Raw genomic sequence first — 27,386 nt, 5'->3', positions numbered from 1 at the left:
CTAGACCTGCCTGGGTCCAACTCCCCAGATTCCCCTGACTGACTATTCCTAAGCCGGCCCATAGGCCTACCCCAGGGCAGCACCCTGTGGGCCCTCTTTGCTCAGTAAAGTCCAAAGTTTACAGGGCTCCCTGAGAGCCCACCTCACTTTGGCCCTCAACCCCTGAGGGGATCTTCATCACAGAGACAGGTAATGGGGAAACCACTGGAGGAGGGGAGGCGCCTGGCTGGGAGGGACAGGATACACAGTCTGAGGCTGGTCTGCTGTCAGGCTGCCCAGGGAGAGGCCGAAGGGGCATCTGTTTCCTCTTGGCCATGGTCCCCTCAATCCTGCCCCCAGAGGAGGTGAAAATGGTGCTGGCTTCCTGAAGCAGAGCTTCCTAGCCTGGGAACGGACAACAGACTGGGTGTCCATCAAAACATCCCACATGCCCTCGCCTCCCTCTGCCTGGAGCTTCGGGGCACTCAGCTAAGGCTTAGGGGTGGGGGTGTGTTTTCTGTTGGAGCAGAGGGGTGCAGTCTTGGAGCTCAGTGAGCACCAGTGATGTACCAGAAGCGATAGCCAGTCTGGGCTCCCAGTAGGATGTGGTGGGGGAGAGGCTTGTCTAGATTAAAGGTTGGGCCTCACTCAGGTAACTGAGTGAACTAGAGTAGAGGATGGACCGGAGACAGTTTAGCACAGAGGGTAACTGGGGATGAAGGGAGAGAGAAGAGAGGGTAGAGGGAGGAGGTTGGGGAGGAAGTCTACCTTGAGGGAAAAAGAACTGAGCTTTGAGGTGAGGGTGGGGCGGGGATCACATCTGGAGCCCAGGCCAGGGTGCTGGGGAGTGGAGAGCTGGGCAGAGGGGAAGCCCAGGAATTGAGGAGAGGGGCAGCTTCCCGGGCTGACGCCAGCGCTCCAGCCCCAGATCCTGGTGGGGCAAATATTTACCAGGCAACAGTTGCTAAGCAAGGAGGAAGGAGGAGGGAGGCCAGTAGCTAGAAGGCCTTCCAGACTCCTCCCACCCTTCACAAAAGACAACTTAGAGCTGGTGAGCCATTCTGTTCCTTTCAGCCTTCCACACCCACCCCACCGCGCAGACTCAGCTATATCCCTCCATGCACATATCTTGGAGTCACCTCTACCACTGTTCCTCTCAACTGTAAGCTGAAAACAAGACAGAGGGCTGGGCTAGGGGCAACTTAATTCCTGGGCTGCCAGACCTTCCCCCCACCCTAGGACAGCTCTGGAGGCGGGGATCAAACCTTGCAAAATGCCCCCTCCACAATGTGCTGTTCACTGGGGCTGGAGAGGGGGGTGGTCCAAGCAGTCAGGATATAGTGAGAGAGGAGATGCTGAAGGATGGTGTCAAGATGTCCAGGGGATGGAAGCTGGAGGAGAGGATGAGGAGGCTGAGAGAAGGGGAAGGAATGACTCCGTTAGAGGCTGTGAAAGGGCAGGTGAGGAGGGCTATTGGACCCAGAGAAGAGGGGTCCTCAGGGGTCCTCTCTGCTCTGGCCCCTGGGCAGAGGAGGGGGAGGGACAAAGGAGTGGAGGGTGTGTTCAAAGGGGGCCAGATGTGGCCCGTGTGATGTGGGCTGCTGCTGGCACGGGCACCGTGGGGACAGGACATGCAACCCCTGCCAGGAAGGATTAGTCAGAAGTAGGGCGGGGTCAGGGGAGAGGGACAGCTAGTCCAAGACCCCCAAGGCAGCAAATAGGAGCTTTCAGGGAGGGTATAAGGGCTCAGGGCCTGCAAGGGTGGGTTAGCTAGGGGCATGAGCTGCCCTCCCCACCACCGCCCCCACCCCCCTCCAGGTTCCCATCCATTTCCCTTTCCACATGCACAACGGAGATCCTGACACCCCTTCCCAGGGCACAAGATGTGCTGAGGGCTCAGCACACCAGAGGGGTTCTCTTCCTTACCCACCTCCTCCGGGTGAGGTCTCTGCTCTGCAGGGCTTCTCCCTGGGGGTCGGTGGGTTCTCACCCTTGGCCACAGGCCCTCTGGAAATTGGGGTGCAGAAATGGGAGGGAAGGGCACAAAGAAGAAGCTGCTGGGGCAGAGAGGAGGTTCCCAGAGCCCAGGCTCCCTGGTGCTGATGGAGGTTCTTGAGGGTCGAAGGGTTGGCCAGAGTGGCTGGAGGCCCCATGGGTCCACCCTGAAATGGAGGTAGATGGAGGGCCATCACTGGGAAATGACACTGGAGGCGAGCCTGAAGCCCCAGCCCAGAAGGCAGGAGCCGGCCCAGAGGGAGAAGCGGTAGGAGATCCTAGGAAACAGCAGACCTGAAGGGTGGGCCAGGGCGCAGCCCTGTAGAAACAGACCGAGGGACCCTTGGAGAACCAGGTCCAAGCTGGCAACGGAAAGAGTGTTTGTTGCTTTCCAAACTCCCATTGGAAAGTTTGAAAAATACACATGGAAACATGACTCACTACCCCCTCCCCATGGCCCCCCTTTCCTGGTTTTTGTGATTTTTCTCCCAAGAGTTAATTCAAATCACATTCTCACAGAGACCAAGTTTAATGAGGGAGGGCAAGGAGCAGGCTGAAGGAGGCAGAGAGGCGCCACAGGAGGGGTCTGGAAATAGACATGAGTGCTGGGGCCGGGGCTGGGGCAGACAAGAGCGTGGTGATTCGTCCACCGTGGAGTATGCGGAGTAGGGAGAATTCAGCTTAGATGCTCAAGTGAAAGCTGGAAGCAGAATTCATTCACACTACCACCCCAGAAACCGCTCTATGGCCTGTTGCCCTGTGTAGCCCAAGCCCAGAGCGCATGCCTTCCGGCTTCCTCCTGGACTCCGTTCCCAGGGCTGCAACTGAGACCAGAGTCCTGTGGTGCTAGGAGTGGAGGCAGAGCTCCCTGAACTCAGTGCCTCTGCTGCTCCCTTCCCCAAAACGTGTGTCCCTGGAGCTGGCACGTGGGCACCCCTCTCCCTTCAGGCTGGGAGGATCCAGACAGGCCTCCACCAACAGTGTCTCTAGGCCAGCAATTCCCAGCCTGTCCACAAGAGGCCAGGGAAAGGGGAAGCCTGGCTCTGGGCCAAAGGTGAGGGGCCCTGCCACTCCTGAGAGTTCTTGGAAAGGCCTCCAAGGATTCCCAGGTCAGGGGTGATTCCTGAGCTTCCATACTTGTCATCCTTTCTTGGATGTTCCAGCTGGAGTTCATGTCTCCCCAACACCCCAGCCCCACTCTGCTCCTCCTTCCTCAGCCCTACCTGCTCTGTCTCTCCTGACCAAGTCCTGTAGATCCAGAATCTCTTCACTCTGCGCACTGCCTCCAGCTCCCTGGTTCTGATCACCATCAGCCTCCCCTGAGTAGTGGCAGGAGCCTCTGGGCTAGTCTCCTTGCTTCCACCTTTGCCTCTGATCCAATCTTTTCTCCTTCCTAAACCACAGCCATCTTTCCAAACTGTAAACTTCGGCGTGTTTCCACAAGACCTCAAACTAACAGTGCATCCTCACTGTATTCAGGATGAAGTTCAAATTCTTTGAGCTGCCGTGTAAAGCCCTCTGATCCCGCCTCTACTTGTACCCCCAGCCTCATGGCTGGCCCTCTAGACTCCAGCAATCTCGATCTCTCGTTTCTTCTAAGCTAACCTTCCTGGACTTGGCACATGCTCTGCCCTCTGACCAACACTTCCTCTTCCTCCAGGCTCAGCTAAAAGTGTCGCTAGATCTAGTTAAGTGTCCTGCTAAGCCCCCAACATCTCTTGTCACATGAAATTGACACTGTCTGCCTTCCCCAATTAGGGGAACTCCTTGAGGGAAGAGGCTGGATGGAGCACCCAGCACCCAGCATAGAGCTTGGGACAGAGAAGGTTCTCTATGCATATGTGAGCTGAGCATCTCAGCAGACCTCCCTTGGGAACCAGCACTCTCAAAAGGCTCAACTCCTCTTTTTCCCCCACACACACCCCGCTCTTCACCAATGAATTCTAGCCTCACTTTCCTCCCACGTGCACCTCGCTGCCTCCCTCCACTGGTGCTCTACACTCTACATGTGCTCTGCTACCAGGCCTCTCTCCACACCCAGCCCCGGGGACGTAGTCACAATACCAGTAGTAACAACAGCTACTGTTTACAGAGCGTTCGCTATGAGGCAGGGCCTGTTCAAGGTTCTTTCCATTCATTGGCTCATTTGATTCCCAGCAGGAGCTAAAAAAGATTGGCCGAAGAACCTACTTGTCTGCTGGTTCAGGCCCAATCTCTCTAGGAGCTTATAACTGTCGTCACCGTGTGTAAAGGAGATGGGTTATATGCTGGGCCCCTGAGAAATGTTTATTGAGGGAAGGAACAATAGAATTGCCCACTTTTAGAGCAGGTCCCACCCCTAGTGAAACATTATCTCCAGGCAGCCCTGGGAGGTGAGCAGGGCAAAGTCATTATTCTCATTTTATAGAAGAGGACTTAGTTCAAGTGAGTGGGGTGAGACCTGCTTCTGGCTGCACAAGTGGGAACAGGCTCTCATCCAAAAGGCAGCAGTCTGGGGCCATGCAGGGGGTCCAGGGGTGGGGGTGGGGTTTATTTGAGAGCTTTCAGGGGTCATGGCTGGGGGGAACCCTTGGATACCACAGATCCAGTGGTCTCAACCCTCACTGGGCATCAAAATCGCTTGGGGGAAGGAGATTTCAAAACTGCCAAGGCCCCAGATCTTGGATTTTTTTTAATTATTCTTTTTTATTTTATTTATTTTTATATTTTGATTCAATAATTCATCTGCAGGGGGACCCTGGCAGTTTTCAGTAACCACTGTTTCAACCTATCATTTCATATGAAGAAGCTGAGGTTTAGAGTAAGAATTACAATACCAGCGAACGCTGAGTGTTCACAATGCCAGGCACTGTTCTCAATGGAGCAGGTGCATCGTTCACCCCATTCTCACCATGACCCTGCACGGGAGGGACTGTTATTTTCAGCTCATTTTATAGGTGAGAAAATGAAGCACGATGGGTCCAGGGCCACACAACCAACAAGTGGTGGAGCTGGGATTCAAATCCCAGAGAACTGGCTTCGAAGCCCACACTCTCAACCCCAAAGCTGCATAGGAGCCAGTGGTGGAGCCAGGCCCTGCCAGATGGCACACCACCTCTGGAAAGAAAGGAAGGTTGGAAAGCCAGCAAAGAGTGGGTAAATTGAGGTCAGAGAAGCCACAGTCCAGGTGGGAGGCCTGGAAGCTCGTGGCTCCCTCTCTCTCAGGGGCAGAAGGGGCTGCTGGTGAGGAGCTGGGCAGTGGGGCAACTTCCCCTGGGGGCCACCCTTCCACCTGCCTGCCTCCCTCCCCTCCTGATGGGGATCCCTGACCAGCCCCAGCTAAGCTGTCACCCTCCCTGTGCTAATTGATGGAGCCTCCTAATTGCTGATCACAAGGAGGCAATTAAGTCCAATTAGGGAGCAAGAGCTAATTAGTGCTCAGCTTCCCAGGCTCTGGGCACCCTGGGGTCTGCAGGAACCTGCTGCCCACCTCCTCCTACCCCCAGGGAAGAGAACCGCTGCTTGTAGTGAGCATGTCAAAAGTTGTATGGATTCCTTTCTCTCCTAAGGATCAAGGGTCAGGCACCTCCACTTATCCCCTACCTCTGTGCTCTGGGGCAGCTCTGTGTGCAGACCCACTAGATATGACTTGCCTTCCCTGACAACCAAGAACATTCATGTCACCTCATAATTCATAAGGATTTGCCCAGCATCCCATCCATCATCCCCGAAACCCTGGATGTAGGGGCTCATGTTATTCCTGGGGCTCAGAGAGGGTAAGTGATTTGCCTGAACTCACACAGTCCACTTTAACCCCAGCTCCTGTACCCCCTGACTTCCACGTGTGGTAAATCTTTCTGATGATCTCACCTCATCATTCCTAATGTAACACGGTAGACAGGTGGGGCTTGAATTGTGCACCTTCTTTCCATGTGCTGTACTACGTTAGATTATCACATTTAATCTGCTGTCCTCCCCCTGTTCCTCTGCCTGACTCTAATCCAAGAACCCAGTCCCAACTTCAGGAAGGTTCTTTCTGGGATCCCAGAACTTAGAGTCAGAAGACAGAGGCTCTAGCTCTCTCTTCCACTAATTCACTCTCTGACCTTGGAAACATTGCTTTCCTTCTATGGACCTTGGTTTCCTCATCTGCAAAACAACTGGACTGGACTGGAAGATTTCCAAGGCCCTTCCAACCTCCATCCCTTCTGTTGCAGGGGAAGAGATGGTGAAGAGCTAGGCTTCCTTCTTGCATGTCATCAGGGCCCAGGGATGGGACAGGAATACCCCTTTCACACTGAAATTCTGGGGTCCCCAGCACTAAACAAGAATAAAACTGTCCTGATAGCGACTGGAGGAGGCTGGGAATTCTCAGGCTCTAGCAAGGGCTGGGAGTGGGGAGTGTGGGAGGGTGGAAAACATGATGATCTCTCTCTCTAACACACACACACATGCTTCTGCCCCCAGGATCAGATACAGGGACAATGGTAGGGGATGTTGGATGGACAGTTATTAGGGCCTGCTTCCTGGGGTCTGGAGGACAGTGAGAAGCAGGCTGGATGCACAATGTCTGGCCCATTATCAGACCATATATTTGGCCAGCTTCCCTCCCTATCAGGGCTGAATTCACACAGGGCAGGGCAGGCAGGGAGGTTGGGGGAGATGGAGGGGTCCCTTCCCATCTCCTCCTGGATCTTAGCTACACTCTTAACTTCCATGACCCTGTTCTTCTTTTTCTGCTTTCTGGGTCTTCACAAGGATGGTTAGAGTCAGACTTGCCTGGGTTCTAATCCTGGCTCCGCCACACATGTCCTACCTGTGTCAACCCTGGCCAGGGTAAAGTTTTCATCTTCTATAAAATGGGGTAACACTAAGTCCAGAGAGCCATTGTGAGCAATAAGCGAGATGTGCATGTACAGTGAGGAGCAGAGGGCTCATCTCCCCTCCTAGGATCTGAAAGAGCACAGGCCCAGGGGCTGTGGTTGGAGGAGCAGATGCTGAACACCAAGAAGGAGCCGTAGTGCATCCGGTCCCCAGCACCCAGGCCCTTTGCAGCTTTCCCTTTCCTGTGGTGAATCACTGTTCACGAGCTCTGGGGACCCAGGAGTCCCCGGCTTGCCACAAACACTACCATTGTCATAGAAACCAGGCCTCCCCTTCCTCTCTCGCTGATTGATTTCGCCACATTGTCCCCCACGCTGTGTCTGGTTCCTAGATCTCAGCTTTTGACTCACTGATTGAACTTCCTCTCATTTCAGGTCCCCAAGATACCATCAGCCTCCTCCCCATTTTATGGTCTGTGCCCACAGCCCCCCAGCCAGGCCCTTTTCCCCAGTGGCCTCCACTCCTTTCTCTGCTAAGTTAGACTAGAAAAACGTCTATCCAGGAGAGTCGATTAAGTGCCAGCCCCAACTGCCCTCATCAGTCCTCAGGACCCCGCCTCTCCCGCCCCGTTCAAACTCCTTGGCGCAGGGTTGTGAAACCAGCAAGGGCAAGGGAGGTGGCCACGGGCAGAGACTGACGGGCGCTGGCGCCACCTGCTGGCCCGGTGGGGACCGGCCCCACCTTCTCCTTATGGGTGGGCGTGTCCAGGCTAATCCTGAGTGGCAGGAGGCCCCCGCTGTGTCCTCTGGATGGTGACCGTCATCCAAATCGTTCGTGCATTCATTCATTCACAGATATTTACCATCTGTGTGCCCCAAATAACTCTTGTCCTTGTGGAACATGCAATAAAATTGCCTCAAAAGGCACAGCTCAGGATGCCAGGGGGCAGAGAACCAGGCACCTAACCCAGGCTGTGGCTTCCCTGAGGAAGAGGTGACTAAGCTAAGTCCTGAATGATAATCACAAACACTTATTAAGGACTTTCTGCATACTAGACACTATGTTAGTACTTTACACACTGACTAGTCACTAATCACACTACAATCCCATGTGGTAATTGCTACCATTATCTTCATTTTATAGTTGGGGAAAATAGGTTCAGAGACATTAAGTAATTTGCATAGGGCTCACAGGTAGGTGGCAGTAGCACCTGCCCACCTGTAGCCCAGGTTTGGAGGACAGCCACCCTGTGGGCTCCTGCTTGAATAGCTGGGCAGAAAGGGAGAAGAAAGTATGTTCCAGGTGGAGGAAACTGCAGGCCTGGAAACCACTGGCCCCAGAGGAGGAGAGATGTGCAAAGGAGACTGAAAAGGAGTGCCCAGGGAGGTAGGAGAAAAGCCAGGGAGAAAATAGAGTTTGGAGAAGAAGGGAAGGACCAGCAGGGTCAGAGGTCAGAGGTCAAGCAAGGTAAAAATTGAGACTGGACTCAACCTCTGCTCTGAGGGAGCCCCAGTCAGTGTGGGAAGGTAGGGACCAGAAACACAGGGAGAGCAGGGTAGAGAGTCCTCTGCCCAGGTCTGACATCAGGGCTTGGGCCAACCAACAGGCCTGAAGGAGTCTGGGAAGGCTGCCTGGGAGAGACATGTCTAGTTACCCACCTGGAAGGGTGTGGAAGTGCCTCTAGAAAACTGGCACTAAGGGGCACCAGGCAGCCTGGGTGTAGTATCCAAGTTCTGGAACTGGATTCAGCTGGGGAGCAGCCTGACCTCCCTCAGGCTCCTGAGAAGGGGCCTTGTGCAAGGATGCTGGAACCAGAAGGTATCCTGAAGGCCCTCTGGCCCAAGCCACCCCATTCTGTAGTCCTGAGCTGGAGGTGGCTTGTACCTGCTGGCCAGAGCTCATTGTTCACATTGAAATCAGCCACGGTGAGAGAATTTATACCATGGAAATTGGCAATTGCCATAAACAGGGCTCCACCCCACACCAAGTTATTAAATATGGGCAAGCACATCACTGTTCTAACCTCTCCTGCCCCCACTTTACAGAAGAGGAAACTGAGGCTCAAAGATAGAGAATGACTCATTCAGTATCACACAGTAATTTTCTTCCTCTCATTCATTCAGTTAATCATTTATGTAACAAATTTTTATTGAGCGTCTCCTCTGCCAGGCTTTGGGGAGACATCCCCTGTTTTGGGGGAGCTTGTGGTCTGGGGTAGCAGGTAGAACATGTACACTGGCTTTGATGGCACTATGGGCTAAGTACCAACAAAGGGGTAGGTCCCAGTGCCACAGCAGTCTCGGGAAGAGTACCAGAGTACATCAGCATGATCAGGAAGACCCCCCAGAAGACATGAGTCCTGAGCTCAGCTCTGAAGGATGAGTGGGAGACAGCCAAGGTGATGGAGGAGAGAGGGTCTGAGGCAGACAGAACAGCACCTGCAAAGGCCTAGGGGATGGAGAGGGCCTGGCAGGAGCACACGACCCATGTATACTTCTTTGCACTCTTAAGGTCCCAAGACTCCTTTTAGCAGCAATGACTGAGGGGAGGGATTTACATGCTTAGAGATCCCTTCTGAGCCATCAGTCAGAAGTCCTATCAGTGAATTAGCATCATTATTGAGTTCCTGCTGTGTAAGAGTTCCAGACTAGGTGCTTGAGAGGAGGAACCCAGTGGTAGTATATGCCAAGCATCATGCAAATAGCAGCCCCTTGGAGGGATGATGAGGGATGGCTGTGAGAAAGGGATCGGGGTGTGAAGAGGAGGGGAGAGGTGAAGCTGGGTGTGGAGGGTGGGAGATATGATGGAAAAGCAGAGGGAGAAGTTGAATACTGGGGGAGGGGTGGGGGTCAGGGGAAGAGTCTATTCAAGAGGGAATGGGTATGCCCAGCTTCCAAACCGCAAACACTGATTGAGCACCTACTGTGTGCCAGGCATAGGTGTGGGAATGCAGGAGTGGACTAGCTTCAGTCTCGGTGCTCAAGGAGCTCCCAAGGTACCAGGGAGACAGAAACATAAACAGACAGTTACAACATAGTGTGATGAATGGGAAGGGATCCCCTCCCAAATGACCAGGTGAGATTTCTCAAGGAAAGTGACATCAAATTCGAGTCCTGCAAGATGAACCAGCATTAGCCAGGGTGAGGGTGAGGGAATAGCAGATGGGACAGCACAGGGCAAAGCTGGGTGATGGGCAGAACATGGTGTGCACAAAGCCCTGAAAGAGGGCCCATGTGGCTGGAGTAGTGAGTGAGAGGGCAAAATCAGCTGGACTGGTGGGCAGGAGCCAGAATGTAAACCACACCAAGGAGTTTGATCTTGAATCTAACAATGATAGGGAGCCAATACAGGGTTTTAAGAAGGAGACTTTCATGATCAGATTTTTTTTTTAAATGATCTCTCTGGCCACCATGAGGAGAATGGATTAGAAAGGGCAGGGGAGACAAGAGTGAAGGACGGAGACCAGTTAGAGGCTACTCCAGGCAGGAGATGATGATGGCTCAGATCAGGAGGGTACTGGTAGAGGGAAGTTGATGGGTTTGGGAAATGTTTTGAGGTGTAGTTGATAGAACTGATTGATGGACTAGATGTGAGGGAGTTAGGGAAAAGGCAAGAATCACAGCCCGCTCCAGATTTCTGGCTTGAGCAATCAGGTGGAGGGTGATAATTTACCAGAAGTCGGGGGAGCAGGTTGGAACCATCATAGCAGAGCCAGGACTAAAAACTCAGGACATCTAGTTCCAAGCCAGCACCTGTTTTCCCTGTGAAGGCTGTTGGGAGAAGGCAGGGAGAATGTGGGACGGACAAAGGGGGACGTGGGGATGGAGAGGGCCAGAAGCAAAGGGAACAAAATAACAGTAGCAATCACTAATGCAATGCCAGGCGCTGGGCTTTATGTATGTTCGGGTAAATTCTCACAACGTGATCATTCTCTCTAAATTAACCATCTCACACCTTTCTACCCCCATATCTTGCTTTGCTTTTCTTCACAATTATGACCACTACCAGAAATGACATCTACTTGTTTATTGTCTGCCTCCCCTCCCCCAGAGAATATCAGCTCCCTGAGAGTAAGGACTTTGTCTTGTTCAATGATGCATCTCCAATGCCTAGAACAGTGCCTGATACAGCAAGTGTTTAATATATATTTATTGGTTGAAAACTTTTAACTCCTTGTCAGGTAGGTTTTATTATTATTCCCCTTCAGACCCAGGTTGGTTGTAATCAAATGCCTGTTTGGTTAGCCTGTCCCCTGAACAGTGTCTCCTCGGGACTCAAAGGACGACTGGACATGAAGCCAATCTTAAGCAGCTGAAGGGGGCTCAGGATGACAGGGGGAGATGGTCAGACCAGGGGGATGCCCACGTCTTAGCCACCGGGGTTTTTGTCCTGAGTCAGGACTAGAATGGTAGCCTCGTTTTCTCCCACGTATTGAATGCCCTGCCAGAAAAGGGCAAAGTGGAAGCTTGAGATGACACCCGAGGAGGCAGGACTGGACATGGAGCATTGCTTGTGGGTAGAAAACATCTGGGCCTTAGTGTCCGAGCAGTGTCCACTCCCAGTAGCTGGCCTGCAGCGCCACCTCGTGGTCAAAGTTCAAAGATGTTTTTCCTCCACCTGTCCCCTGCCACTCAGGATCCAAGGAAGCTGGCCACCTACCCAAACAGCAAACCTCCTGGGCACCTGTGGAGTCAACCTCCAGTCATCCCTCCAGTCCTCTCCCTTCAAATGAACCTCACTCATCCTTCAGGGCCTTCAGATCCACTTCAACCAGGAAGCCTCTTCAAACTGGTTCAGTTTCACTGATTACTTTCTCCTTGGCCTCCAGACACTCACTGGGTATCACTGTTTACCTCTGGTGTCCTAGGCTCCAGAGTAAGACAGATCCGGCTTTGAAAAGTAGAGTGTCCACTTACCAGCTTTGTGACTTGAGCAAGTTACTTAACCTCTCTGAGCTCAGGTCTTTGATGTTATACAGAGACAGCAATTCTAAGTTGTGAAGAGCATTAAATGAGATCAAGTCTGTAAATGCCAAGAAGAGAGCCTAGCAACAAGGAAACTCAGGAAATGGCAAGTCCCTTCCCACCCCTCTCTCTGACTTCCGCTTCCCTTTCCTGATGGGAAAAAAAGGCACAAGAGAGTCACAGGACCTGGGTTCTCTGGGCCTCAATCTCCCTCTCCCCAAAACAAGGCCATTAGGTAACTGATGAACCTATTCATTCATTCAATTTCTATTCCACCTATGACATTCTATATAGTGAATGTCTTTTATATCCATTAATTCACCTGTGCCAGGTTGTGTCTTATGCTTCAGTATCCCCTGTTAGTATCTACCTCAGAAAGGGCACTAGAAAAATCCCTCCCCAATAACCTACTACCAAGGGCATGTTTACTGCCTCCCCCACCCTGCCCCAAGAGAACACCCAGCCCTGGCTGGTACCAGGTGCCCCTCCTCTTCCCTTGCCTCAGCCAAGAAACCAGAGCTGGCGCCACTGGGTGAGGAATCTGGGGACCAACTGTCACAGCTCTGGTATCACCCGCCTCCTGGACGCCTGGGTCAGGCGCTGAATCCCAGAGAGGCCCTGTCAACCAGCTGTCCTGGGGGACCCCAGCTCTGCTCCTGCCCCTCTGAGCGGCTCTCCCTGGGGAAATCAGAGAGTGCAGGGGATCTGGTAGTGAGTAGTGCTGGAATGGTCCCAGGGGAGGAGCAGAGAGGTGTTTGTCCAGGTCCAGAATTCAAGCTGGGCTTCAAAGGCCTTGAGATTGGGTCCATAATAATGGAAGGACCATAGTGACTTGCTCTCTCCTCTAATCTCTGTAGCCTTAAGTCCCAAAGACTGTTTTGTCCTCACATTTAATCCTATTTGAGCATGTTCTCTGGGTCATGTAGGCTTGATTCTGTGTCTTGCTAAGGGCAGATATCAAGTCTGATATTTCTTTTCTGTGTCTTACAGAATTTTACTCAATATATTCTCACTGATTGAAATGAATGAGTTGAGTGTGTTTGAGAAACAGAGAGAAAACTGTCTGTGCTCTCAGCACGAAGGATGGTGTTTAGACAGCAAGGTGGGCTTCCCATGTAGGAGGGGTATTAAGAAAAGAAAATGAAAACCCCTTGAAGCATAGGAGAGGAGGCTCAGCTGACTAGGACAGATGGAGAAGGCATCCTGACAGGAGTAGGGAGATGGATGAGATAACCTCTATAAGGGCCAGCCAGCTTGGTAGGGCAACCTTGGTGGTAGCCTCCTGTATCTGCCTGCCTTCCTCCCTTGGGGCTCTAAGAATAGGGCAGGGGAGGGGCAGGTGTTAGGTGTGTGCCCCCATCACTTGGTACCTGGTACTTAGACAGCAATAACAGGTGCCCACTTTGGCTCGAAGGAGAGAAGGGACACAGCTCACATGCAGATGAGCAGTCTGGATCACCCATCCCACACCTGTCCTCCAGCCTCCATGCGAGCCCTGGGCCCCCCCACTCTTGATTAGGTCACCTTTCCTGCCTTGTAGTCAGACCTGTGTGTACACACACACAGACACACTTGCACATAGACACACGCTCATACAGCCAACTCAACAGCCCCACAGTGTCCTTTGTTCCTCAGGCCTGAGGCTGGGTATGTGTTAGAGATGTAGAGTTCGCCTGCATCTCAGTGCTCATCAGGAATTCTTTTGGGATTTATGTGCTGTTTGTTTGGGATGATCTTCTGTCTGCAAGTCCAGGTCTAGAACTGACTTCAAGGGACTCACAGTGGGTCAGGATCTCCTCAGTGCCTGGTACATCTTAAGAGGTCAATTGGAAGCAGTTCGCTTAATAAATGAATTAAAATTAATTCATGAAGACCACTAACAAAAGTTAATTGCCAGGGGAGAGCATCCAGGGCCAAAAACTGACATTGATTGAACACCTAAAATGAGCCAGGCACTGTGCTAGGAACTTGGCTTATTATTTCCATTTGAGATGAGGAAATTGAGGCTCAGCAGTAATTGACTGCTCAAGGGGCAGAACTAAGAAGCAGTACATTTGGCTCCAGAGGCCTGCTCCTTCCTCTTATGTAACAAAGCTTGGACCACGCACTTATGCTCACCACACCCTTATTGAGCTTTTTCTCTGGGCAGGGCCATGTGCTGGGCACTGGGGGACCAGGGTTGGGGACAGTGACAAAGATGAGACAAACACTCCTGTCCTCTGAGGTCCTGAAGGGGAGAAGTATGCCGCTTACACACCTTTCTGGTTATAGGCAGAGAGTGAGGGGTGGGGTGGGCACAGCTATCTATTTCCAAGCAAAATTATTTCAGTAAGGACTTCGGCCCTCATAGTCACAATTCTAGATTGGGAAGGTGGGAGTTGGGGGGGGGGGCGGGAGGAAGAACAGGAGGGCCCCTGGGCAGAAACCTAGCTTAGCCAACCCAGTGTCAGTGGAGGACGGGAGTCCCTTGGACAAAGGAGGCCACCAGCCTCTGGTAGTGAGGGACTCTTCAAACCCCTCCTGAGAACCTGGCTCTCAAGGTGCCCACTGTCGGGCTCCTCTGCCACTGGGCACCCTAGCAGGCCCTGCTGTGGGTGGACACACTCCACAGAATCTGCAGGCTCACACCCCTGCATGCACACCCATGCCCCACAACTAAGTGCGCACACACACATACATCCTGCCCTCCAGGTGCCAGGTTCATGGTTGCCTCTCTGGCCTTGGATACTTGGAATCAGTGGGACCCTGAGGGTGGACACAGTGGTGCATGAACACACCCAGGGGATTGATTTGTCCTTGTTGGATCAGTGAGGGGGGTCCGGCAGGGACTGCCCCTTCCCCTACCCCACCCTTTAGTCTACCCCTTCCCATTCAGCAGCTGTCCCCTCCCCAGTCACACACAACTTGTTTCTGTCCTTTGTTTTCCTCCCTGGCCAAATTCCAAGGTTTCTTTGGTCATTAACCTCCTGCTTCAATTAGTTTAGTGGGGAGGAAAGTGGAAGGGGGCAAATTCAGGGGTAGGTGTCTAGGAGGAGTCTCATTTCAGTAGGGACAGGGAGGTTCAGACCAGCTGGTGACAAAAATGCCTGGCAAAAAATCAGTCCTATGCAACTGCTTCCTATTTCTATTAATGTTAAAAACAGTTACCTGGTCCACAGAGTAAGACCCTTCTCCCGAGGAGAGAGAGGACCACAGTTCCCGGGACCACAGTTCCCCCAATCTAGGTTCATGGGGCAGAAGGATAGGGGACAAGTGCAGGGAAGAGCCCACTCTCACAGGGCCTTGTCTCTTCAATTCCTCCTTTCACACTCTTGCTTAGAGGCGGGAGCGCCCAATACCACAAGAAGGTTTGTTGTTAACTTTATGTTAAATCCTCGATCCGGAGAGCACCCCTCCCCAATTCTGGGGCCTTCTGGGTTTCTCAGTCATGACTCCCCTTCCTTGGATCTTCTGCTGGGCAAACAAGCAAGAGCCCCTCAGTGTGCCAACCCCCACCCCCTCCCGAGATCTTCTACCCTGGCTCCCACTCTCCCATTGGTGTGCAAATTGACTCTTTCCAAGAATCAATTTAGGGAAATGGGCGTCGCAGCTCAGCCCTCATGGCCTCACAGTGCCTGGTCTATGAGGTCATCTCCTCCATTCCCCAGCCTCCAAGCAGAACTTTACCTCACAAACTAGTTTAGATTTTTGGTTTCCAAGGCGCTCCAGAAAAGGACACCTTACCACTGTAGCTCACCCACCCATTCTTATAAAACTCTTTGGGGAAGTTCTTAAAAGTCTGACCTCAAGCCCTCAAGCTGCAATGCTATCCTTTCTCCTACTGGGAAAGACACAGACATAAAAAGGATGACAAAAGAAATGCTTAAGATATGGGGTGAGGGGAGAAGAAAAGATTACATTACACTCCAACTTCCACAAACTTCCCTAAGAGTACCCAACTGTCCAGTTCATGCCTTCAAAACTGATTTTGGCTTTCACCAAATTTCCAGAGTCACAGGAGCTGAATTAATGGGTTTTCAGTGGGGGAGAGGTGGGTGAGGCAAAGTGGAATAATGGTGAAGGCTAAAGAAAAGATCACCCCGAGCTATATGTATGGCCCAGACCTGATCCAAGTCTGGGTCCCCATTCCATCCCGTCTCTCTTTCCTCCTTCCGTCGCACCCGAAGCTCGTAGCTCTCACCCGATACTCTTAAGTCACACCATTCCTTTAATGTGGAATGTCTCCCCACTCTCTGTCCCCCACTTCTCTCCTCTCCCTCCACCCCTTCATCCTCCTCATCTCTTCACTCCACAGCCCTCCCAGCTCCCCTCCAGTGATCAGAAGGATGTGAACTAACTCACCTCCCAGTCGGTGCCTCTCAGATCTCCAGAGACTGGGGGGCAGGAGGGGATGAGGGGGGATGGCTTGCCGCTTGGGGATGAAGGGACCCCGTCTTTTGCCATGGGGTCCCACCCTCCAATCAGGCACCCCATCCCGGCCCCCACAGCGCGCAGAGGCGAGTTCTCCCCGCATCGCGGCTGCGGCTTTGTCTGCTCTGCGGAGAACCTCTCCCCGCGGCCCGGAGCCGGGATCGACTCTGGGAGAACGGGAGGGGGAGCGGAGAGCTGGGAGGGAGCGCGGCAGGGAGGGGGGAGAGGGGAGAGAGAGAAAGAGAAAGCCGCAGTGACCCAGCCGGGACCGCTCCCCGCCCTCTCGCCCTCATTTCCATAAGAAAGAGGGACCAGAGGCTGGCCAGGATCGAGAGGGAGCCGGTCTTGGGAGAGGGGCACGCTCCATTAGCCTTTTTTCAACCCGTTCCGTTTCTGTATTCAGACTCCTCTCCCCGTGCCGACCTTTTGGAAAAATTAGGGACCTCGACTTCCATCCCACACACCGCTTTGCCTCCGGGTCGGGGGTAAAGACCGAAGGCACATCCTTATCTTTCTCGGGTCAAGGAATTTGTCCCTGAGCCCCCGAGGGCGGGAAACTACAACTCCCGGCATGCCCCGGGCGCCCCCGGCGCGCCCCCCTCCCGTCAGTTCCATGCTGCTCCATCCAGTTCATTTAAAACAAAAGAGTTTGAGCGCTGGAAGGGGCTGGGCTCTATTGGGGGCCACTGAGCGCCGCTCTTGGACTGGGGCTCGGTGCGGGAGCCTAAGGGGGGCGTCTGGACGGCGGGGTCTAGAGACTCCTGGGTCCGAGGCGGGAGGGGTGGGGGCAGAGATCCCGCAGCCCCCCGCCCCCCGTCACCCCGGAGAGGAGAGGAGATCTGCTTTCTTGGCTTTGCTTCTCTTTCCCCCCACCCCCACCCCGGGGGCTGGGGCGAGGGGAGTCGGGTTACAGGGTGTTTGGGGAGGGGGGCTTAGGGGGAGGGTCTATCTTTCTATCTCGCTTTCTTCCCCCCTCCCCAGTTCTTTGTTCCCCCCTCCCCACACACCCCCCTCCTCTCCTCTCCCCTCCCCTCCTCTCTCCTCTTTTCCCTTCCACCACCTCTCTCTCTCTCTCTCCCTCTCCCTCTCTCCCCCAGCTTTTGTTTCGCCATGCCTAGTCTAGTGGTATCTGGAATAATGGAAAGAAATGGGGGCTTTGGAGAACTAGGATGTTTCGGGGGAAGCGCTAAGGACCGAGGGCTGCTGGAAGACGAGCGCGCCCTTCAGCTGGCTCTCGATCAACTCTGCCTCCTGGGTTTGGGGGAGCCCCCCGCCCCCACGGCGGGCGAGGACGGGGGAGGTGGGGGGGGCGGCGCCCCCGCGCAGCCGGCCGCCCCCCCGCAGCCGGCTCCGCCGCCGCCGCCCGCGGCGCCCCCGGCCGCCCCGACGGCGGCCCCCGCAGCGCAGACGCCCCAGCCCCCCACCGCCCCCAAAGGGGCCAGCGACGCCAAGCTCTGCGCTCTCTACAAAGAGGCCGAGCTGCGCCTGAAGGGCAGCAGCAACACCACCGAGTGTGTACCCGTGCCCACCTCCGAGCACGTGGCCGAGATCGTGGGCAGGCAAGGTAAGCGGGCGCCGGGACCGCGGAGAGGGACTGGAGTGGGGGGCACCCCATCCCTAGTACGGAAAGTTCATTTCCTCCCTCCTTGCGCGCCTCCGGCTCTGTCCCTTCCCCACAAAGGGGGACTCACCCCCTCCCCTGATTCCAACTGCCACAAAGTTCCTTGCTATCCCCTAGTTGGTACTGTTCTCCAGATCCTTCCTCCCCTAGGCTCTGCCCTTAGACAAAGAAATATCCTCTCTTGGAGAGAGGGAAAAGGGAGGGGGCTCGGTCTCCCAATCCGGGGAGGCTGTCCGGAGGGGGTGTCCACTCCTAGCCAGAAAAACTGGCGGAATGTGCAAAGAGTTACTCAGAAGCCCCTACTCTGGCATCTGCTAGTGGGTTGGGGAGGGGGCACCCCTGAGACCCCCAGCTGCCTAGAGTTACAGACTTTGGGGGAGACCTGGCCCGGGAAGCCAGACTGAGTATCTGTCTCTTTGTTGGGCTGACTGTAGGAATGGAAGGGGGTGTGGCTCATGGGAGGGTCCCAGCCTGGGGAAGAGGTGGGGAGGGGGGCTGCTGGGAGGAGGGAGTCCTGTGGTCACCCACACACCAAAGTTGAATGGTCTATGGGGTTTTGGAAGGGATGCTTCCAACGAAGTGCCACGTCCTGGTGTGGACCTCTCCTCCTCTCTCTCAGGCTTTTGTTCTGGGCTGGCCACCGTAAGGAGCCAGAGGCCTGAAGAGGGGTCTCTGGTAGTGAGAGAGTAGGTCAGGGCGGGAGGGGGCATGCGGGGGGGGTGGTAAGAAATCTTCACCTGGAGATTTGGTGAAGGGCAAGTGTCTGGGTGTGTTGTTGGGGTGGGGGGTGGGTGCAGAATTAATCCAGTGTAGTATGTCTGATACCACACCCTCCTCTGCTCCAGCATCCCTGGGCGGGTGGGGGTGGGAATGTTGGTGAGGGTCCAGATTGAACAGACGGGATCTTGGGGACCCTTCCCTCTCCCAGTTTCCCAAAGGGGAGTAGGGGGAGGTGGGATTTGGAAATTGCAAGGGGGCTGGGCTGGGGAGATGTGGGGTGGGGGAGGAGCAGGGGAGGAGCTGTCCCACAGTGGGGAACAATAGAGGAGCTGCATTCCGGCTGGGAGTGAGAGAGGAGGCCGGCTGGAGGCAGGAGAAGAGGGGAGGCAAGTGGGGGTGGGGGGTGGGGGGCTGGTTTACTCCATATCCCACCTAGTCTATGGAGTGCTGGGGGTTGGGGGGATTTTTCAGGGAGATCCAGAATGGAGGAGGGGAAAAGGCCACTCCCCTGCATAGCCCTCATCCCCCTGGGGCACTCCATCTCTCGAGATTTTTGGTTTAAAAAGTTGATTTCCTCTTGTTGCCAGAAACTAGGGACCCAGAGCCCTGGAATTGGGTGGGGACACTGATATCTTTTCCTGGGTGTGGGGGTGGTCTTGGGAGGCCCCGGAATTTCATGGAGTCATTCTTTCCTCTTCTGCCTCCGCATCAGATGGGCCTGTCTCTCATAAAAGTAGGGGGATTTCTCCTATTCAGAGAAGATATGCCTCCCCCTCATTCCTTAAGTATAGGGAAGTCCTCTCTCTTATCTAACCTCCCTCCTCCTGCTGCAGTGTCAGTGCTCCTTTATTTGACCTCTAGGAAGGTGAAGCCAAGTGGGTCTTCTCTTCAAGAGATGCTTCTTCAGGGTTTTGAAACCCAGAACAAGGTCCACCACAACCAGTTCCACACCTCCAGGCCTCTAGCTTTTCTCCTTACTCTTAGGCCCAGCTCGTCCTTCTCACCCCAACTCCAATCCCCAAAGACACTTAGCTCTCGTGTAAGTTTATGGACCCAAAACTTAGAGCCAGAACCCAGGTGCCTACCAGATGCCACGTGAGTAGAAGTTGTAAGAGTGGGGGCTTCACTGTTCTTTAACCCTCCATGCCTCACAAATAGAACAATCATTTACTGACATTAAAGCAGCAAGGATGTAGGCCTGACAACAGGTAGGACTTCTCAACTGCCAAGAGGTCTGAAGACAAAAAGGGAGGAGCAAATTCTCCTTCCTGAGGTCTCCTGAAGGTGAGGAGAGCTGCCCCCAACCCGCTCTCCTCCCACATGCCAATCTGGTAGGGTTGGAGAAGAAGCCATCTGGAGTAGAGGAAGGAGAGGGGAAAAAAAACGGGCTCACCTTAGGCCTGTGATTTGAGGGTTGGGGCAGAGTTAGAAAACTAGGACCACTGACGTTGGTTTTGGGGGGATAGGTAGTGTGGCAGGGGAGTGAGAAGGGGAATGGTGAGTGTGAATTTGAAGAGGGGTGTGAACGTGTCTATATGTGAATGGGAGCAAAAGTTGTGGGCGTGTATAGGAATGTGCTGCTTCTGTGCTGGGCGTGATGGGGATGGAAGAGTGGGGTGGATTAAAGGTTGAAACAGGGAATCCGTGTGTGAGAGAGGAGGGGTGTGTGAAAGTGTGCATTCATTTGCACCACAAGTATTGTTTAGAAAAAGGCACAGGGCCTCACGGCTCCTAGGTCTGTGTGCGTGTGCAAACTCACACACATGTAGTATGTGTGCTTTGAGAAAGCATGTGAGTCTCCGTAAGTGAGGGGCAGGGAGAGGGAAGTGGGGAAGGAGGAGAGAGCCTTGTCTGGTCATCTGTCGAGGTCTGCCAACTTTATACTGCTGTGTGGTCATCCCAGCCTCCTTCACTTTTCTTTCCCCTTCTCCCTCTTTGTCTCTCTTTGTCTCCCTCTCTTCTTTCTTTTCTTGCCTCTCTCTCCAACCTCCCAGATTTAACCCACTCCTTCAGAGCAGGAGTACGGGTCCAGAACACCTTCCCCCACCTTAATCAGCCCCCAGCCCATCTTGGCTCTCCTGCCTCCAGAGGGTAGGGTGGCAGGAATGTCCATGGAGTCAGGTGCTGTCCCTCACACGTCATTAGCCTCCTTTCCCTCTTGAAACTCTGATCCTGAGACCCTTCCCAGTCTCTCACAGTCCACCAGTTGCTGAAAACTTGCTATGAATTTGGAGCCTACTGGGAGACACTAGTGGGTGGAGGGCATGGAATCAGATGGCGACCAGTTGTCTCAGGTCTCAGAGTAGACCGGAGGACACTTTTAATGAATGGAGATCAACTGAGGAGTAGATTGTGGGTTGCTGAGCGCATTGGGGTTCTGAGGAAAGATCAAGGTCAGTAACAGACTGGAGATTACAATTGTGGGCCAGGGTAGGGTGGGGTGATTAAGTGGTTTGGGAGTTTTTAAGTAGCCAGAAATCAGTAGAGAAATTGAGGGAACAGCTCCTGGTTGGGGAAGAGTTAGTAAGTAGATTTGAGGTTAGAAGCTTGTCTGGGAGGGTCAGTGATTATTTCCGGATTTCAAAGAGTGCATGAATTTAAAGGTCCTGAATGGAATCCCAGGGAAAGTTGGGACATTTTGTAGTCTGTGGTTGCTAGAGACGTCTCTTGGATCTGAGATATGACGAATGGATTTTTCCAATCAGGGTGGATTGAGGGGCGGGGTTCAAAGGGTGAGGGGCTGGGTATCTGAGTAGGAACAGGAGCTTATGGGTCCCAGCACAAACCTTCTTGCCCTGTGAGTTTCTTTATCTCTCCCCTTCCCTACCTAGGCTGCAAGATTAAGGCTCTGAGGGCCAAGACCAACACCTACATCAAGACGCCAGTGCGAGGAGAAGAGCCAGTGTTCATGGTGACCGGGCGGCGGGAGGACGTGGCCACAGCCCGACGAGAAATCATCTCAGCAGCGGAACACTTCTCCATGATCCGCGCCTCCCGCAACAAGTCCGGCGCCGCCTTTGGCGTGGCGCCTGCTCTCCCTGGCCAAGTGACCATTCGTGTGCGGGTGCCCTACCGCGTGGTGGGGCTGGTGGTGGGCCCCAAGGGGGCAACCATCAAACGCATCCAGCAGCAGACCAACACGTACATTATCACGCCAAGCCGGGACCGCGACCCGGTGTTCGAGATCACCGGTGCCCCTGGCAACGTGGAGCGTGCGCGCGAAGAGATCGAGACGCACATCGCAGTGCGCACAGGCAAGATCCTCGAGTACAACAATGAAAACGACTTCCTGGCCGGGAGCCCCGACGCCGCGCTTGATAGTCGCTACTCCGAGGCCTGGCGGGTGCACCCTCCCGGCTGCAAGCCTCTTTCCACCTTCCGGCAGAACAGCCTGGGCTGCATCGGCGAGTGCGGAGTGGACTCTGGCTTCGAGGCCCCGCGCCTGGGCGAACAAGGCGGGGACTTCGGCTACGGCGGGTACCTATTTCCGGGCTACGGCGTGGGCAAGCAGGACGTGTACTACGGCGTGGCTGAGACTAGCCCCCCGCTCTGGGCGGGCCAGGAGAACGCCACGCCCACCTCGGTGCTTTTCTCCTCCGCCTCCTCCTCCTCCTCCTCTTCCGCCAAGGCCCGAGCAGGGCCTCCGGGAGCGCATCGCTCTCCTGCCACCTCCGCGGGGCCGGAGCTGGCGGGACTCCCAAGACGTCCGCCGGGAGAGCCTCTCCAGGGCTTCTCTAAACTTGGCGGGGGCGGCCTGCGGAGCCCCGGCGGCGGGCGTGATTGCATGGTGTGCTTCGAGAGTGAGGTGACTGCCGCACTCGTGCCCTGTGGACACAACCTGTTCTGCATGGAGTGTGCGGTACGCATCTGCGAGAGGACGGACCCCGAGTGTCCCGTCTGCCACATCACAGCCACGCAAGCCATCCGAATATTTTCCTAAGCCCCCTGCCCCATGCCTCCTGGGGCCACTCCCCCGGGGCCTTCCCGGAGCTGTTTTCCGATAGCTCCTTTTGGAAATCAGTAATTTGAGGGGCAAGGTGCTTAGAGATACTCGATCGCTGGGGAGGGGGAAGGGGAGGCGATGGTGGCTGGAGGGTGGGCCACTTTCAGAGCCTCTGGTCACCCTGTCCTAGAAAGGTTGGGAGGGGGCCAGGCCGGAAATTTTGCTAGAGTTACAACTCTGATACCTCAACACACCCTTCAATCTGGAAGCAGCTAAGAGAAACTTTTGTTTTGCCAGAGGTGGCCCCTAAGGCATCCTGACCCCCTCTCCACCTCCCCGTCTGTGTGTCACACTACCCCTTCCTCTGTGGAGGGGTGGCGAAAGGGAGAGGGAGAATTACCATCTGTATCTAGAGGTGCTCTTCCAATCCTCAAGCCCTCTGGTCCCGACCTCTGACCTCCTAACTTGACCCTTTAGATTCTCCACCACCATATCCTGTTTGGGAATCTGTTTCTGGGTTTCCAGCAGTATAAGGTGGTTGGGGCCCTTTGAGAAGTCAGAATAGATTTTGGGGGGAGGGGGGATGGAGAGGAAGCATGTCAATCAATAAAGGGCTCAGAACTCATCTGTCCCCACAAAGCTGGGCTAGAGGAATCTGGAGAGGGATGCTGTTTTCTGCCCTCTTCAGTTTCTCCCTCCACTCCCTCCTCATCATCTTTCTTCTCTTTGGGTTTTCCTTTCTCCTTTGCTCTTCCCCCCAGCTTTTCTCTTTGCTTCCCTTTGCTGGCTGTCACAATCAGCCCTGTCTTGCTCTTTCTCTTCGTTTCTCCCCCCTTCCTCCTACCCCTTCCAGCCCAGCTTTGGGGACACCATCCCCTTGGGGAGAAGTAGGGGGAGAACGTTTTGATGGCCCCCCCCCAATTCCTCTTCTGGCATCTGGAGGCCCTCTCCCTACTCCTCCAAAGAAACACCTCAAATTCTTGATGGAATGTATCCCCGTTCTCAGTGAAAATTTGAGGAGGGGACTAATACTGGGGAACATAAAGGGTCAAGCCTCCACCTTTATCATCTTTGGGCATTACGTTTAGGGAGCAGTTCTTGGGCTGGATTTTCTAGTGGAGGGAGGGGCAGAGCCAGGGTAGTGTGGCTGCTGCTTCAAGGAGCAGGAGAGGGCCTGCGGCAGTAAGAGAGGCTGCTGGAGGGAGGGGCCACTCCTCCGCTGCAGTGCCCCACTCCCTGCGCCCCTCTCTGGACCTGACCCTGACCCGAACCATTATTAGCAAGTTAATCATGAAGTCTTTGTCTCACTCATTGTGGTTGAGGAGAGAGGCCAGGGCTTCAGAGAGGGGTCAGTTCAGAGCCAAGCAGGATTGGGGTGCAGCACGGCCTGTTGTGAGAATCTTGTATTATTACAGGCCTTGCACCCCCTTTGCTGCTTCCCTATTGCTCACTTGGGGTGGCCACCAGCCTCCCACCCTCCTGGTTCCGCTGGCCGGGCCAGGAGAGGATGGGGGATGGGAGTCCCTCGGGGGTCCTAGGAGATTCTTGTATATAGTAGGGTGGGACTGTTCTAGGTGATCTCTGAGCACTTAAGCTTGGGAGTCCCATTCTTCCTGGATGGAGAGGGGGTGCAGGGATGGGGGTACAGAGGGGATTTCCTCCTCTCCTTCCTCCTGTTGTGAATTAACTCACCTCTCCTCAGCCTTCCCCTCCAAACCACCAGCCAGGGAGGGGAGCGGAAGGAGGTCACAGCCGGGAAAACTGGCCTGTGACAACTTCCCTCCTTCCCGCCAATGTGAGCCATCCTGAGATGTCTGTACAATAGAAACCAAACCAAATGGGCACCCCTCGGTCGCCGAGGCGGGGCGGGGAGGGGGGTGGGAAGATGGGATGTCTGTCTGTGGATCCCCCTCCCCCTCTCCACTCTACCCACAAAGGCAGAAGACTGTTACACTAGGGGGCTCAGAAAATTCAATCCCACTCTTACTGATTGAGCCAAACCTAGAAACAAACGCAAAACACACACAGCGAGAGACAAAACAGAGGAGAGAAAGAGAGCGTGAGAGGGAGCGAGATAGACGACCAACACAGAGGAGAGAAAACAAAAATAGCAAAAAAAAAAAAAAAAGCAGTTCTTTATAATTTAATATTCTATTTTAATAAAGGCGTTTATTACCATATAAATGTAGCAAAGAACCTGGGCTAATATGAAAAAAAAAGACTTTTTATTAGGTAATTTATTATATGAAAAGGATATTTTATTTTATGATAAAGTGATCCTTAAAAAAAATAAAAAAACTTTAGAAGGTTTAGAATATATGTAGGGAGAGAAGAAAAAAATACATTTGTATTCAGAGTTAAATCTTAAAAAAGTGTTTTTAATATATGTTCGGGTTTACGTTCCTTTTTTCCCCCACTTTTTTTTGGGGAGGAATGTCATTTGCTTTTCAGGGGGAGCATCCTAGGATGGATGGTGGAGACGGGGGGCCAGGGGAACCTGGTCCCTCTGGGGCCCTGCTAGTAGATTGGATTTCACCCCCTGGGCTCCCCCTCCCCTCTACCCCTCCCCCTCAGGGGAGCCGGCAGAGCCAAACAAAGAAAGGGATTAACAAGAAAAGGAAGAAGCAGGAGGACTGAGGACTGAGGATCCTGGGGTGTGCCCCCCTTCCCCTGCCCTGTCCCAGGGCGAGTGAGGAGGGGAAGTCCAGAACTGAGGCCTAGCTGGCCTATGGGAACCCTCAGAGAGGTATGAGATTTAAGAGAAATAGTTTTTGTTGTTTTTTTTTTAACCAAAAATGAGAGAGAGAGAAGAAAAAGAAAGAAACCGAGGGGTTTAAAAGAAAAGAATACTACAAAATAATAATTATTAATAATAATAATAATTCAAATTTATTTCATATAATCCTAGAGAAAAAAAGAAAGAATTACTAGTTACTTAGTAGATGATATTCAGATAGCTTAAAGTTTAGTAGCATTGAGGGCCCCTGGGTCCAGTAGAATGTATAAAAGTCGTAACGAAAAGGAAAATAGAGGAGGGAAGTGGCTGAGTCCACCCTGAGCCCCCCTATCTTCAGATACCGGGGTGGGAGCAGGTTGCTAGATATGGTTGGGAGCTTCCTTCCAGTCTGCTGGGGTTGATTCTGAGAATCCTTGGATTTTAAAGTTGTAGGACAAATAGCTGAGGGGCTTGGTTCCCAGGGTCTTTGAAAGGATGGACCTTGATCTTTTCAGCCAGAGTGGGGCTGGGCTAGGAGCAGCAGAGGAGGGAGAGCACAATCGCCTGACCATCCCGGCCTTCCCTCTGTTGGGCCGCCCTTACTCTTAAGTGATGTGTCCTCTTGGGGCTCTGGGAGGACGGAGACTGCCCAGCTCCAACCCTCCTGAGCTAGCTTCTCCCAGGCCTAACTGAGGAAGTCCTTGAAATGTAACCTCAATCCACTCCACTGCTGATTGATTGGGTCTTTCCACCTGCAGACACACACACACACACACACACACACACACACACACACACACACACACACACACACACACACACACCTTACTTTCTCACAGCTTCAGTGGGACTGAGGAGGGTCTTTCCACCCGCAGACACACACACACACACACCCCTTACTTTCTCACAGCTTCAGTGGGACTGAGGAGGGTCTGTCCCCCGTCCCTCTTCCCACCCAGTATCCCACTTAGCTTCTGACCTCCATGGCAGCAGTTGGAGTCACCATCTCAGTTCTCAGTTCTCCTTTAAAGCTGCCTGTGCTTTACATGTTTGCAGAGTGCATTATTGTCTCATAGAAGTTAGATTCCAAGAAGGATTTCCCACCCACTGGGGTAGAGTGGAGACATTGTCCTTGAAGGCCTGGGAGAACAGCCCCCAAGGGTACAAAGGCAGGGGGAGGGGACTTTGGGTGACCGTGACCCTAACCCTCTATTCCTCCATCTGTTAAGTGTTCAGGTTGGGGTCTTCCACTGTGTCCTGGCCCCTGGGCACCTCACTCTCCTCATAGAAAACAGGGGAGTCTGGCTTTTGCTTGTGAGAAATCAACTCATTTTTTTTTAAGCACTTGCCTTCTACCAACCCCAGCTTGCAATCAGGTCAGGCCCCTTCCTCCTAGCCAAGGGAGTGTGGAGGCCCCTGGGCTCCTGTTGGCCAGAAGAGCCTGCTCCATTTGACACCAATGACTGTCATGCTCCTCCCTGGCCCTAGAACCCAAACACATCTCCCTCTCCCCAATTTACTCTTCTCACCCCACCTAGGGACAGGTTTCCCCCTGCTCTTTTTGTCCTAGAAACCCCGCTAGTTTGGGGAGGTAGCGTCTGGGTTGGGGAGGGCTTCCCCTTACCCACTCGAGGGTGCGGGTGGGGTCGGGTGGGTGGGGGGAGACAGCCCTGGGGCAGGGGGGATGGTCTCTCCACTGTAGAAAGTAGAGTAGGATTGTGGTCAGACTTAATTTGAGGCATCTAGTGAAGACACGTACAAATCCACCAAGGAGAAACATTTCAAAAGCAAAATAAAGGCGGGAAACAAAATGAACCCATGAATAATCAAGTCAAAGTGATGTTGCACAAAATGCAGAGAAACCAAGAAGGGGGAGGGTTAATGTATTAAATGTGCTATTAAGAACTTAATTTTATTAAAAGTATTATTACTTAAGGCTCTGGCTTCTTTCTCTGCATGTGAGTCTGAACACCTTGGGGTGAGTGGGGTTTTCTGTGGTGTAATTCTGGGTAACCCTGCTCACCTTGCGGGAAGTGGATGGCTCCTGTCTGCTCTCCACAGCTCCCTACTCCAAGTCTCCAAGTGCTCAGTCCTCTTTTCTCCCCATTTACTACCTTCCATTCCTCGGGTGTGCAGTCAGACCCCCTTCCACCCTGTCCTACAGAACAAGGCAAGGCAGGGTGACCTGGACCCTGCCTGGATAACCAGCTCCTGGGCTCTATGGAGAAGGGGAAG

The 27,386-nt window shown here is 53.6% G+C and overlaps 1 protein-coding gene and 1 long non-coding RNA gene across 2 annotated transcripts; one reads left to right on the top strand and one right to left on the bottom strand.

Moving 5' to 3' along the window:
- Nucleotides 1-200: 200 nt before the first annotated feature.
- LOC135318982 (uncharacterized) lies at nucleotides 201-16,290 on the bottom strand. Its single transcript, XR_010377487.1, has 3 exons — nucleotides 16,083-16,290; nucleotides 1,910-2,141; nucleotides 201-1,391 (listed from the first exon to the last, which is right to left on the bottom strand). It is a non-coding gene; the product is annotated as an uncharacterized LOC135318982 (long non-coding RNA).
- Nucleotides 16,291-17,077: 787 nt separating this feature from the next.
- Nucleotides 17,078-27,086, top strand: MEX3A (mex-3 RNA binding family member A). Its single transcript, XM_031436113.2, has 2 exons — nucleotides 17,078-17,715; nucleotides 21,324-27,086. The coding sequence occupies exons 1-2, from the start codon at nucleotides 17,262-17,264 to the stop codon at nucleotides 22,430-22,432; spliced, it is 1,563 nt and encodes a 520-aa protein (XP_031291973.2). The 5' UTR covers nucleotides 17,078-17,261; the 3' UTR covers nucleotides 22,433-27,086.
- Nucleotides 27,087-27,386: the final 300 nt, after the last annotated feature.

Source organism: Camelus dromedarius, chromosome 23 (assembly GCF_036321535.1).
Source record: "Camelus dromedarius isolate mCamDro1 chromosome 23, mCamDro1.pat, whole genome shotgun sequence".
Taxonomy (NCBI): Eukaryota; Metazoa; Chordata; class Mammalia; order Artiodactyla; family Camelidae; genus Camelus; species Camelus dromedarius.
The sequence above is the reverse complement of the archived record's forward strand: the minus strand, read 5'-3'. Positions and strand labels throughout refer to the sequence as shown.

What these genes read in the sequence shown, in the direction of transcription:
- MEX3A (XM_031436113.2), top strand. Translation starts at nt 17,262, where the DNA reads ATGCCTAGTCTAGTGGTATCTGGAATAATGGAAAGAAATGGGGGCTTT. An exon ending in CGAGATCGTGGGCAGGCAAG is followed by an intron (nt 17,716 to 21,323) that starts GTAAGCGGGCGC and finishes TTCCCTACCTAG; the next exon opens with GCTGCAAGATTAAGGCTCTG.